Source organism: Olea europaea, unplaced genomic scaffold (genome assembly GCF_002742605.1).
Source record: "Olea europaea var. sylvestris unplaced genomic scaffold, O_europaea_v1 scaffold1344, whole genome shotgun sequence".
NCBI lineage: Eukaryota > Viridiplantae > Streptophyta > Magnoliopsida > Lamiales > Oleaceae > Olea > Olea europaea.
Window position 1 is genome coordinate 129,776 of NW_019230931.1, and position 11,981 is coordinate 141,756.

At 33.1% G+C, this 11,981-nt stretch overlaps 1 protein-coding gene across 1 annotated transcript in view; it reads right to left on the reverse strand.

Annotated features, from left to right (window-relative positions):
• Positions 1–5,335: 5,335 nt before the first annotated feature.
• Positions 5,336–11,981, reverse strand: part of LOC111375160 (uricase-2 isozyme 1) — a 10,157-nt gene continuing 3,511 nt past the window's right edge. Inside the window, exons 2-8 of the mRNA XM_022997953.1 lie at positions 10,663–10,755; positions 8,581–8,656; positions 6,910–7,019; positions 6,335–6,426; positions 5,997–6,170; positions 5,817–5,910; positions 5,336–5,699 (exon numbers count right to left, since the gene is read on the reverse strand). Coding sequence (XP_022853721.1) covers positions 5,616–5,699; positions 5,817–5,910; positions 5,997–6,170; positions 6,335–6,426; positions 6,910–7,019; positions 8,581–8,656; positions 10,663–10,755 — 723 coding nt within the window. The 3' untranslated portion in view covers positions 5,336–5,615. The remainder of the gene's footprint in view (positions 5,700–5,816; positions 5,911–5,996; positions 6,171–6,334; positions 6,427–6,909; positions 7,020–8,580; positions 8,657–10,662; positions 10,756–11,981) is intronic.

Consider the following 11,981-nt stretch of genomic DNA (forward strand, 5'->3'; position numbering starts at 1 on the left):
TATGTTGCTCAGTGTTGGAAACTTGTGATGTCGATGAATCGTCAAATTGATAGGGTTTAGGATCTACGACTTGCTTCCTTTCCAATCATAAGTTGTACTTTCATCGAACACGTCTCGAGAAACTGTTATTTTATTTGTCTCTGGATTTAGTAAACGATATCATTTCAACTCGTCACTATATCCAATAAATAGAAGTTTTTGTCCTTTCTCATCAAACTTTTCTCTATCTTGTGGTGGAACGAAGGCATAGGCAATGCTGCAGAAAACTTTTAAGTGATCTACCTTTGGCTTCTTTTTGTGCCATGCCTCGAATGGAGTTTTATTTTTGACAACTTGTGTAGGAGACTGATTGAGAATGTATAATGCCATATTTACAGCTTCTACCCAATAAAGATTTGGAATTCCTTTGCCTTTTAGCATGCTTCTTGCTATTTCGACAATGGTACGATTCTTTCTCTTAGCTACTCCATTGTGTTGTAGAATTTTGCTAATTGTTAGCTGCCTTTGAATGCCATTAACTTTGTAACATTCAATTAAGGGATTGTAAAGAAATTCTCTTCCACGATCGATCCTCAACGTCTTTATTAGAAATCCACTTTGTCTTTCTGCAAGTGCTTTAAACTTTAGAGAAGTAGATAATGCCTCAGATTTTTTGTTCAAAAAAAAAATCCACAACATCCTTGTATAATCATCAACAAAGAGAATGAAATATCTCTTATTTCCAGGAGTAGGAGTTTGCATTGGTCGACAAATATCTGAATGAACAAGTTCCAATGGCATTTTTGCTCGCCATGAAATTTAAGAAATGGAAGCTTATGCATTTTCCCATAGATACAACCTTCACGCACTTTGTTTGTCATTTGAATTTTAGGAAGCCCAATAACCATATTTTTCTCCTCGAGCAATTGAAGTCCTATGCCATTTAAATGACAATATCACAAATGCCATAGATGTGACAAATCTGTATTTTCAACTTTGAGTACACAATTGTTGTCTAGTGGTAACATGAGACAAAAGGTTTTGTTCTTCATTTCAACATTTGCCACTATGACATTTTTCTTTTTATCAAAGATCTTGCATCTTTCATCAACAAAAGTGCAGCGAAAAATTCTTTTGCAAGAGTTGTACAATACTTAAGAGATTATATGAAATATTTGGCACATAAAGAACATCAGTATTAAGTTCTCTGTTACCTCCCCTTAGTTTGGACTGCAATGATGCCTTTTTCTTCTGCGCTTCTTTGTGTTCCATCTCCAAGAATAACTTGAGAGATGATATTTGGATTGATCTATACAAAGATATCTTTATTTCCTATCATGTGATTGCTAGCACCGCTATCCAAATACCATTTATTTTTGGATTCAAAGTCATCATTTTGATGAGAATAAAATAGAATTTCATCTTCACTCTCTTTCAAAAAATTTGCACATCTTCATTTTTCTCTTATTTTGAAACCAATAATCCTTTTGAGAATGATTAGGAACTTTGCATATTTTGCATTTGAAATAGCAATCTTTTGATTCATGATTGTTCTTTTTGAAAATAATGCAAGATTGAGACTTACCAGATTATTGTGGTGCATTGGCTTTCCAATTGCTTTGCTTTTCATTTTGACTCCACCTGATAAACTTTCCCTTTTTATTATTTGAACCTCCATGATTGCTTGAACTTATTTTTAATCTTGCTTTGATTGGAAAGTTTGTTCGATTGGTTGACTAGCCAACGATTGATTCTTTGCTCATGCGTAAGAAGTGATCCGGTCAACTCATACACAGTCATCTTAGACAAATCCTTTGATTCTTCAATTGTGGCGGCTACATGATTGAATTTTGAAGGGAGACATTGAAGCACTTTTTCAACAACTCTTTTGTCTTTAATTGTATTTCCGCAACTTTTGATTCGATTTACAATCTCCGAAACTCGTGAAGAGAAATCACGAACCAACTCCTATTCTTTCATTTTAAGATTATCAAAATCTTTCCATAAATTTTGAAGTTTCAAGGTGATAGTTTTCTCCAAACCTTGAAATTTTTGATCTGAAATTTCCATGCATCTTTGGCTTTTTTAAAACCAAATATACAAGGAAAAATTGATTTTCCAACTCCTTGTTGAATATATCGCAACGCCATTGCATCTTTCTTTTTATATTCCTTTTATAACTTTGGATCTTATTCATCTCCTTCGGTCGAATCTTCTGCCACCTCATCCTCTTCAATGACATCCTGACACAACCCGCCCCGTGTAACACTACTGGATCCAGACGTGGCATGCGCCGATGATAGATACCAACTAAAAATTGGATCCACCATCAAAGGTAATACAAGTACAATTTATCACTTTTTATACATCATTTTTCTCACAAAATTTAGACATTATCTCCCCTGTAAATATGACTAACCAACATGATATCAATTTCACACAAATCCCAAACTATAACACAATACAATAAAGATAAGTCGAAACCTCAACTTTTACCAAGAAATAAAATGAAATGTACATATAGATACAAAATATATGGTGAGCCCCACAACTATCTACAATTGATGCAAAATCACATCTAGACATGAACATGAGTCCCAAAACACTGACTACATGTTTTATGAAATGTGTCATACTAACAAACTCTGTCGTGTAGCTCTGACTTCAAAATCAAGGCTCAACTTCAAAAGATGCTCAGATACTCAACTGCTGTCTGATAAGGAAAAACGTGAAAAAGTATATGAGTTGATAGTTCAATGAGTGGAGAAGTTCAAAATAAATATACTTTTTCATTTATATATTTTTATTGAAAATCAAATTCATATCATTTGATAATTCACAAGCTACCATCATGTAATTATAGCAAAAAAGTGAAATATTCACATAAGGTCATAAAATATCATCTTAAAATCATAATATGAACATCAGCTCATAATCATGCTATAATCTCATCACATCGAACGTGCTGAAAAATTCACAAAAAATGTACCCTCTGACTAAAATATGTAATTCGCCCCTCAGGCTAAGGATTTTCGTACGGGCCTTTGGCCCCCTCCGTGAACGAAATTCGGTCTCAAAAACCTCTCATAATCAATTCTAGAATATGGCCAAGGCCCCTCAGTAAACTATATGTACACGGTTGAGACCCCTTCATCCCCGGTCCAAAACCCATCAGTGTAGTATAGAACACGACCAAGGTCCCTCAGTGAACTAGAAGAAATATATAATCACAGGTGCTTTTCTGGTCGATCTCAAAATCATATCTCATATTTCAATTCATAATGTATCGTATACAATCTTTGAAATCTCACATGTATCATAATAAAAGATATTTTCATAATAACCATGTAATTCAAATACATAATTGTGCATACCTTAACAATATATTTAATTTATAAATACTTTAAAAATATTTATATTTTTTCACTCACAGAACCATATACGCCAAAATCAACTCGGTCGGTAAACTGTCTAGATGTCCGTATTGCTGCCTGAAATATAATATAATTTTTAAATCAACAATTAACTATTTTAAGTAATTTCAATAATTAAATAGGCGATATCAAAACTTAATTATTTCACGTTTAGACAATTTCTAAAGTCTCTTTAATTACTAAAACTAATTTTTCTTTCATTTTACTCAATTTCATAGATTATTATACTTAACCCCTTCAATAAAATTGAATTTAATCTAACAATCTAACAACTATAAAATCAAACATAACCTTTCAATAAATAACTTTTTACTTCCCTTTCAAAATTGAAAAATTCAAGCATAATAGTATAGAACACTTTATTCCTAATATGTTGGCGAATTTTTTCTATTTTTTTCTTTCCTCTCTTCCTCTTTTCTTCTTTTTTTCTTGTTTTTCTCTCTTCTTCTTCTCTGTATCGTTTTCCTTTGACTGTGTATTGTGTGTGTGTGTGTGTGTGTGTTATTAATTAATAGTTTGGATAGATTTATAATGAATAGTTTTGAGTTTCCACTGCTTGCCATGTGTGTTTTTTTTTTTTTTTTTTTTTTTTTTTTTTTTTTTTTTTTTTTTTTTTTTTTTACTTTTGTCATATATTTTTATTTTTTTGGTTCGACTTTTCTTTCCATTAATTTAAGATATTACACATCCCATAAATCTAAAGAGATGAAAAAAGCTTGCTTTTGACTACTCCAATATTCATAGTGCTCATCTTCAAAAATTGGTACTTGACTTGGTGAATAAGTGAACAAAGAGGCTGTTGTATTTGTTGCCATAGTTGCCCTGTTTTTGTTAAAAAAAAAACTGTTGCTGCTGTGGTGGTTTTTGAGGCTGATTTTATTTCAGTTTTTGGTCGGAATTCGTTTATGTATTTAACCTGGCTTTGATACCAAAATTTGTTGGGTATGGAAGGAGATAATTGTGAGAAATATGATATTTTACTTATGAAATTTGAGAGATTACAAAGGAATTGCTACAGCACACTCTTTCTCTAATTTTTTGAGAGATTTTCTCACTTCTTCTACATTTGTAACACTAGATGGATACCTCCTTATTTATAGAGAACATTGAGTAAGCTAGCCCTAAGAACTTATTACAATCATAACAAGATAACATGTGTAGTTTATCATCATTTGCAGCTGTTGAATCTTCAATTCCAACTGTATTTGAACATCAGACTACTGCTTCAAGATAATTACCAGATTCTAGCTTGCATTGTTTGAATATTGAAGTTGAGTATTCAATTTGAATTGAAAATCTTATCCATTTGACCATTCAATGAATCTTCCTTTGTTGCTTGAAGTATTCAATTTGAATTTGAACTCTTTGAAGATAGATTACAAATTAATCTTTTAACATTGCTACCGTCAGTGATTATTCTAGAATGGTCCTACGGCAATGTAACGGTAGCCCGGAAAGTTCAGTTCAAAGTCAATCTTGCCATAATGCATACTCAAATGATTACCCAATCAAAGACTCCAACTGATTTCTTCGAAAACCCTTATAGGGCCGATTATGATATCTCCACGCTCGAAGGCGCCGGTCAAGCACACACCTCATAATAATGCGCATTCTTGGACCAGAACCGTAGTCGACCCAAACAATCCAGTCGACATGCGGGCCTTGTACTCTGCCGCTCGAGACCCAATTTTCTTTGCTCACCATGCAAATGTTGATAGGATGTGGACCATATGGCTGAATCAAGTCAAAGGAAACAATTTTACAGACACGGATTGGTTAATCGCCTACATCATATCCCAGTCGTATATCGTGTTTTTTAATATATCTTTAAATTTCTAACAATTTAAGACATTCCTCTAGCAAATTTTCTACATTCGTATCCTCTAAAAATATAATATAAAATTTTAATAAGATTTCAAACATAAATTATTTTGGTCATCCAAAGACATTAGAATAAGTAGCCACTAACTACAGACTAAATGGAAGTGGCAAATAATCCGTCCAGATTGGGAGGAATTACAATATATAATAATAAGAGTTGCATATGGAATGCTCACCAGAGCAACGACATTATCGCAAAGTTAATAGTTATTCATCATATGTACATGTCTATTGCACAAAAGAAAAAGATTTCTGATTGATTATTTATTGAGGATTCAACAAAATAGACTAGAAACCTTCTTCTAGCCTTTCAGTGGTGAATCACATCTTTGACTGTCTACGGGTCAGACTGGCTTCGATTGATCCGTGTGGTTCATCTGTTGGTAAATATACGTCATCCTCAAACTGCATTCAGGGAAATCGACAAGCATTAACTACGAAAATAAGTGCTGAAAAATATGAAAGAAATGAGTTGTGATCAATTGTCCTTTCTGTATCGTGCTGAAAATGAAGGCAGCCTACCTTAACAATAACTGGATTTTCTTTGCTTGATAAATTGACTGGTAGAAAGTGAATATTCGGCATTTTTAGCTGAACTGATGATATATCAGGAAACCTGGAAACACAGAAATCAAAGAGTTAAGTTACCACGTGAAACCAGAATCAAGTAAAGCATTCCATAAATTTGAAAAAGAATTGTACCTGCCAAGAACCGCCTTTGCCATGTAATAGAGAGTACTTTGAACAGACGGGCTGTATACTCCCTCTTTAGGATGGCCGAAGAAAGTGTCAACCAAAACCTTTTTCACATCCGTATATCTCTCCAGGAAGTAAAACTGTTTTGTTGGTATACTTTTGATAGTCTCAAAAGAGTACCTACATCAAGAACTAGTCTTTTGTTAAACATGTTTATATCCTGAAACTTCAAGAACAAGAAGCAAAAGTCTGGTTATCAATACAATCAAGATCAGAAAAAGAAATCAACATTCCATGAACTTCTCAACTAAATTGCATAATGGACGGAATCTTTCACAATTTACCTCCATAATGCTGTGACTTCTGTTGCCAGAATCCTTTCCCGTGTTTCAGGCAATATTGTGTATTTATCCCTGATAAATCCTTCAAAACCTGACTGTCATAGGACAAACTCTACAATGAGACACCACCAAGGAAATCATTTGAAGCTATGCTATTGAAGATAATATTTAAATGATTTACATTTGGACCAATATAACAGCTTAAACTTTCTAGATCGGATGATTCAACATGATATCAGAGTAGGCAAACGACCAAGGTTCAGGTCTCACCGCCACCCATTTAAATGAATTGTGCACATATTAGGCTTTTATGAAAAAAATGAATCTCGCCTACCCGTGAGAAGATATTATTTAAATAATAGATATTTGACCCGATCTAACCCTTAAGCTTTTAGATCTAGTGGTTCAACATATACCCTTAAAGCTCCTCGTCATAATGTTATTAAAGTTGTTCTGTTTGTATATGGCAAATTGCCTGCTATGTAAAGGTATCAATAGAACTTTCTCAAACAAGAGATATTGAAAGATATAAATCAAGGAAAATGCATATCGAATAAAAGATTAAAGAGAGTTCTTACTTGGGTTGTCTTCAGCAATGCTAAACCCTCGATACCAGAATCCACCCTGACAGCACCCGATTTCTTTACTGTGACTTCAGTTGTATGCTTCTCAGATCCAAGCTTGAAACCTTTAGAGGAGACATCGAAATAGCTCGTTATAATTCATAGAACTGACAGCTTTCTCCATATACCCAGCAAACAACAATTAAAAAGAAAGAAAACACACAAGCATATTGAAAAATATGATTCCTCACCACCAATCTTACTAGTAATGAGTAAAAACATAGACAAAAGTCTACTATGAACTGAAATCGAATGTATTTTTTGGTTGAAACGAACAACTGAGAAGTATCAGATTATTTATAAAAATAAAATCGTTTATTACGAGGCACGCTACCATGAATTCAATTGCATGGAAGCCTTCTAAAGAAAACAGCTCTCCATATATTTTATAAGATCTAGGTAATACAAGCATAACAACATACAGTGATGAAATATGCAATCAATATATAAGTGGATATAAGATTTTAAGACACTGAGAATAAAAAGGTGTAGATTTAAGTAGGTGTATGGCCTGTATCATGTTTCTAAGGAATACTAACTGAGTTTAACCCAGTAACATGAAGCATCCAGTGGCCTGGATGCTTTTACCACCAAAAATCTACCATATGTTCTACAAACTTTAGGGGATTCAAATTTCTGAAACCAGAGCATGGGGCAAAGACATTTTTTCCTTTTAAATGATGACATGTGCAATCCAATTTTAATCTGCAGATGTTCATGGCTAGCAGAATGTTGGGGTTTGGTAGATTCGACAATCACTCTTTCCTTTTGAATTTATTCATTCACTCAAGGTTACAAGAGTGAGAGAATGTGAAAGTCTCGTCCCTGTTCCTGTTCCTGCTCCTTAGAAAAAAAGTTCAGCTCAACAGTACAAACAACCTGTTAACATACCTTAACATCTACAACTACACCCACAGAGAGTGCAATAGCTTGAGAAAAATTCAGGTTTATATAAAACATCTAATTTTTACATGCAACTCTATTAACCTCAGATATGTTTGCAGAAGATTCAATTAAAGTATTCCCGTTTATACTATAGGTGGAGGAAAGATTTAGTATAAGTAGAATAGTGTGTTTGGAAGGACTTCTCCAAAGCCTAAAAGGATTTTGTGGAGCGAGTGCTTTTGTTTCTAATATTGGCTATTTGGCTAATGTCAAAAAGGACTTACTGACAAAAAAATGGTTAAAAAGTTGTTTTAAAGAAGCCTAGATTTTGAACTTCTCTAATAAGCTCTAATTGAGCTTTTAAGGGAATTTTAATTTATATTTAAGTAAGCTTTAAATCCATGTTTTAACTTCAAATCTAAATAAAATCAATATAAAGTTTATAAAAAAGCGCTTTTTGGATAAACTTCCAAACAGTCGACAACTTTTTGATAGAAGCTCCGATATCAAAAGCATTACTACTACAATATATACTTACAACGGCTGTACAAAAGGGACCCTAACCAGAAAATAAAAGAATGGAAATGGCATGCACACATAACTAAAACATATTTCCGCAACTATTCTGTTTAAGGGAAGGCAGTTATAACTGAAATATAATTGTATTAATGATTTGCTGCAAGAAACATGTATAAATAGAGTATTTTTTTCCAAAAATAATCTTCGAAATCAAACACTGACCGTGTTCATGTGGTTGACCATCTATGTGTATTCGTTCCCATGGTTTCTCCACTACCTTGATGATTGCAGCTTTGACCTACAAAACAGAGGATGAGATGAAACCATCCCTGATCTTGGTGTATTGCGTAACAAATTGTAAGTCAGAACTTCAGAATCTAAAGGCTTTAGGTTGATTATTTTTAGTAATAGTAAAATGTGATATATATGAGCTTAAAAGGTAAGATCCACATAACGATAGTTAAATCAGTCATAGTATAGGGAACCAAGTATTATACCATAAAAGGACAAGGTCCACAAGATGAATATAGAGGAAATGAAGAGGCTAAGTTGGATACAAAATCGCATTATAATAGATAAGATGAGAAAGATGAGAAACAAGACCATGCTCCATTAAATGGAGGTGGAACTATTGAAAATAAACCAAGACAAGGACAACTAACATGATTGGGCATGTATCTTGCAAAGATTAAAGGTGCTCCACACCACACAAGTGTAATCCGACCATTACAACAAGTTATAATAGGGAGAAATAGTCCAAAATTAACATGATATGATTTCATGAAGAAGAATATGATCGCATTGGATCTAGTAGATGTAGGATAGAACTGACTGAGTAATGCAAAATGATTCATGTAGCCAGTCCAAATTCATGGGGATGATGCTTAGATTCTTGTTTGCTGTTTCTACATAATCTCAAATGGGATTCACATGCGGGTCCACATTGATGATATTTTGAATTAAAAAAATAGCTGGATGAGATTATATAAGGGTGTTAACATTTGTATGAAATTATTATTTCACTCCCATAGTTTGTGTTGTTAAGAATCCAAACCAATCACAACTTGTAGTCATGAGTTTTAAATCCATATTTATACGATCATCAGAAACACCTGGATTTAATATTCTTTTAAAAACCCTTTCTCAGTTTATGTCATAGAAATTTAGGGGTGGGCAAAATAATCCTGAAACCAACAAACTGACCAACCTGATATAGGTCAGTGTTAAGCCCATTCTGTTCAATTCCCAAAAATTTGGCTCGATGATGGGGTTGGACCTACCCTGACCTTTTTTTTTTTTAAAAAAAATGACAATGCAAGTTTAAATTTAAACCATTTCAAGTTTTAACACAATTCCCATACCCACCCAATCGCACCCATCAATCTTCTTCTTTTCTCCCTCTCTCTACAAAGTTTGTGGCCCTACCACGAGTAGGTCCACCACCACCACCAGAAGTACAAACCAAAGAAGATTTCAGATTTTGTTTTTGAGCAATACTATAAATACAGATTTTTTCTACAGAATTGATACAAAAAGACAATTGTCTTCCTGTTATTGGCTATTGTCAAAAATAATTTTTGGCAACAGGAACACTGCTAACTAACAATTCTATTAAAAAAAATCTGTACTTGCAGAATAATTCTTTGTTTTTCTCCAACTTTGCCATCAACGCCATTTTGCCAGGTTGGGAGGTGGAAATCAAATCGAAAAAGGGAAGGAACAAGAAAGATTATTGGAGACCATTTATTGAAAATTGGGTACAATTCAAGCGACCATTTATTGAAAATTGGGTACAATTCAAGTGAGACCTTTTCTTTTCTTTTCTTTTCTTTTCTTTTTTTTTTCTTTTTTTTTTCATTCTATACTGGTAAATTCTTTTCTTTTCTTTTCTTTTCTTTTTTTTTTCTTTTTTTTTTAAACATTTTTGTGGTGGTGGTGATGGTGATGGTGATCTTGTGGTGGAGGACAGGAAGGTAGTTGTTGTATTGGGAGGGTGGGATTGTGCGAAATGCTTTGGGGTCAAATCAAACCAACCAAAACATGTTCAGCTTGGGTCGGGTTAATTCGATCTGTGTTAGATTTTCAATCTCTTCGATTTTTGGGTTGGAGTTTGATTCAACTGGACTCGTGCCCACCCATAAGTAGAATCTTAAGTCGAAAATTTTTACTCCAACTCATTGTATCTCAATGCAAACTTAAAAGTTACAACAAACCACCTTTGATTCTTAGTTTCAATTAACAATACTGCATGACCATGCAAAATAATAGTTCAATAACATTGGCTAATCTAACTTCTATATTTACCTGCTCATAGAAGAAGGTGAAGTGTTTGCCAAGTATGATAGAGAAATCCTCCGGCGAGAGTTGTTCGCTACATTCTTTGGCTTTAACATATACCTGTGTCATAGCCAATTAGTATAAAAGAGACAATTACATCAATAGCGAACCAAATGTGCACAAAATACAGAGGTGGTCCAGTTATGGATGGGAGAGTGTCATTACATAATTTGCACGAGAATATCTCGAGTCAACAATAGACAAAGCGATGACAATATGCAGGCCTACTTAAGATCTCCTCCAAATTTTTGAAGTATGACAATACATCAATTAGTCGAGGGGTAGAGTTCTGGGATTTTTTCTATAAAAATTAAAACAAAGGACGATTATATAAATTATAATCTAGCTTAATACATTTCTGTGCAGGAGTAGGGCTCCAGTCGCAATAATTACTTTTCTGTTTTTCCTTTGGAATTTTGCACAATTAGTCCTTAAAGTTTAGCACCTCCAGCAAACTCATCCCCAACCTTCAAAATCAGACTTTCCAGAACTCAACTTTTAGTACTTTTTCCATAATTTCATCCTTTTTACATAATCTGGTCACTTGATGTGCACATGCTAATTTTTCCAGTGGTAAAGTGGGAAAAATAGGCTTCACACCAACCTAATATTTGACCTAAATGTTGCATTCATTTCAATTCCAAAATCATAAAGAAAAGACCTTTTTCTTTTTTACGCACAGATCTCACAAAAACTTAGTTAGGTGCACAATTATTAATAACGAAAGTTGAGCAGAATGTTTGAAAAAGCCAAGTCTGGCAATAACAATGAGTTTTTCACATTTTTTTAGTTAATTCGAACATAATTGTAATTTTTCTTCACTTATTGAGAATGAAATTTTTTCGTATTTATGTACATGGACAAATAAAATTTCCATTTAATTTCCAGTCTCTCAATTTTTCAAGGTCCGTATGATCAAAACTTGACTATTTTTAAAAAATAGTTGTTGATTCCCTGTTCTGCTTTCTTGACTATTTTATTTGAATTTTTATGTTTAGTTAACCCAAAGTCAATTAATTTTGTGTTTACTTAACAAAATTTATATTTAAATTTTATCATTAACATTTTAATAAAAAAAAATCCTAATTAAACCCTACATATTAATATATCAAAACAAAAAAAAAAGAAGAACTTTTCGACTCCGTAATTTAACATGCAAAATCGTACACCATTATAGTTTAAAAGTTCTTTTGAAGTGTTAATAGGACATATTTTAAAGAACAAAAAAAAGGATAAGTCTTTATCTTAATTTTTATTTTTTATTATTTAAAATGTGTTAATGTGTT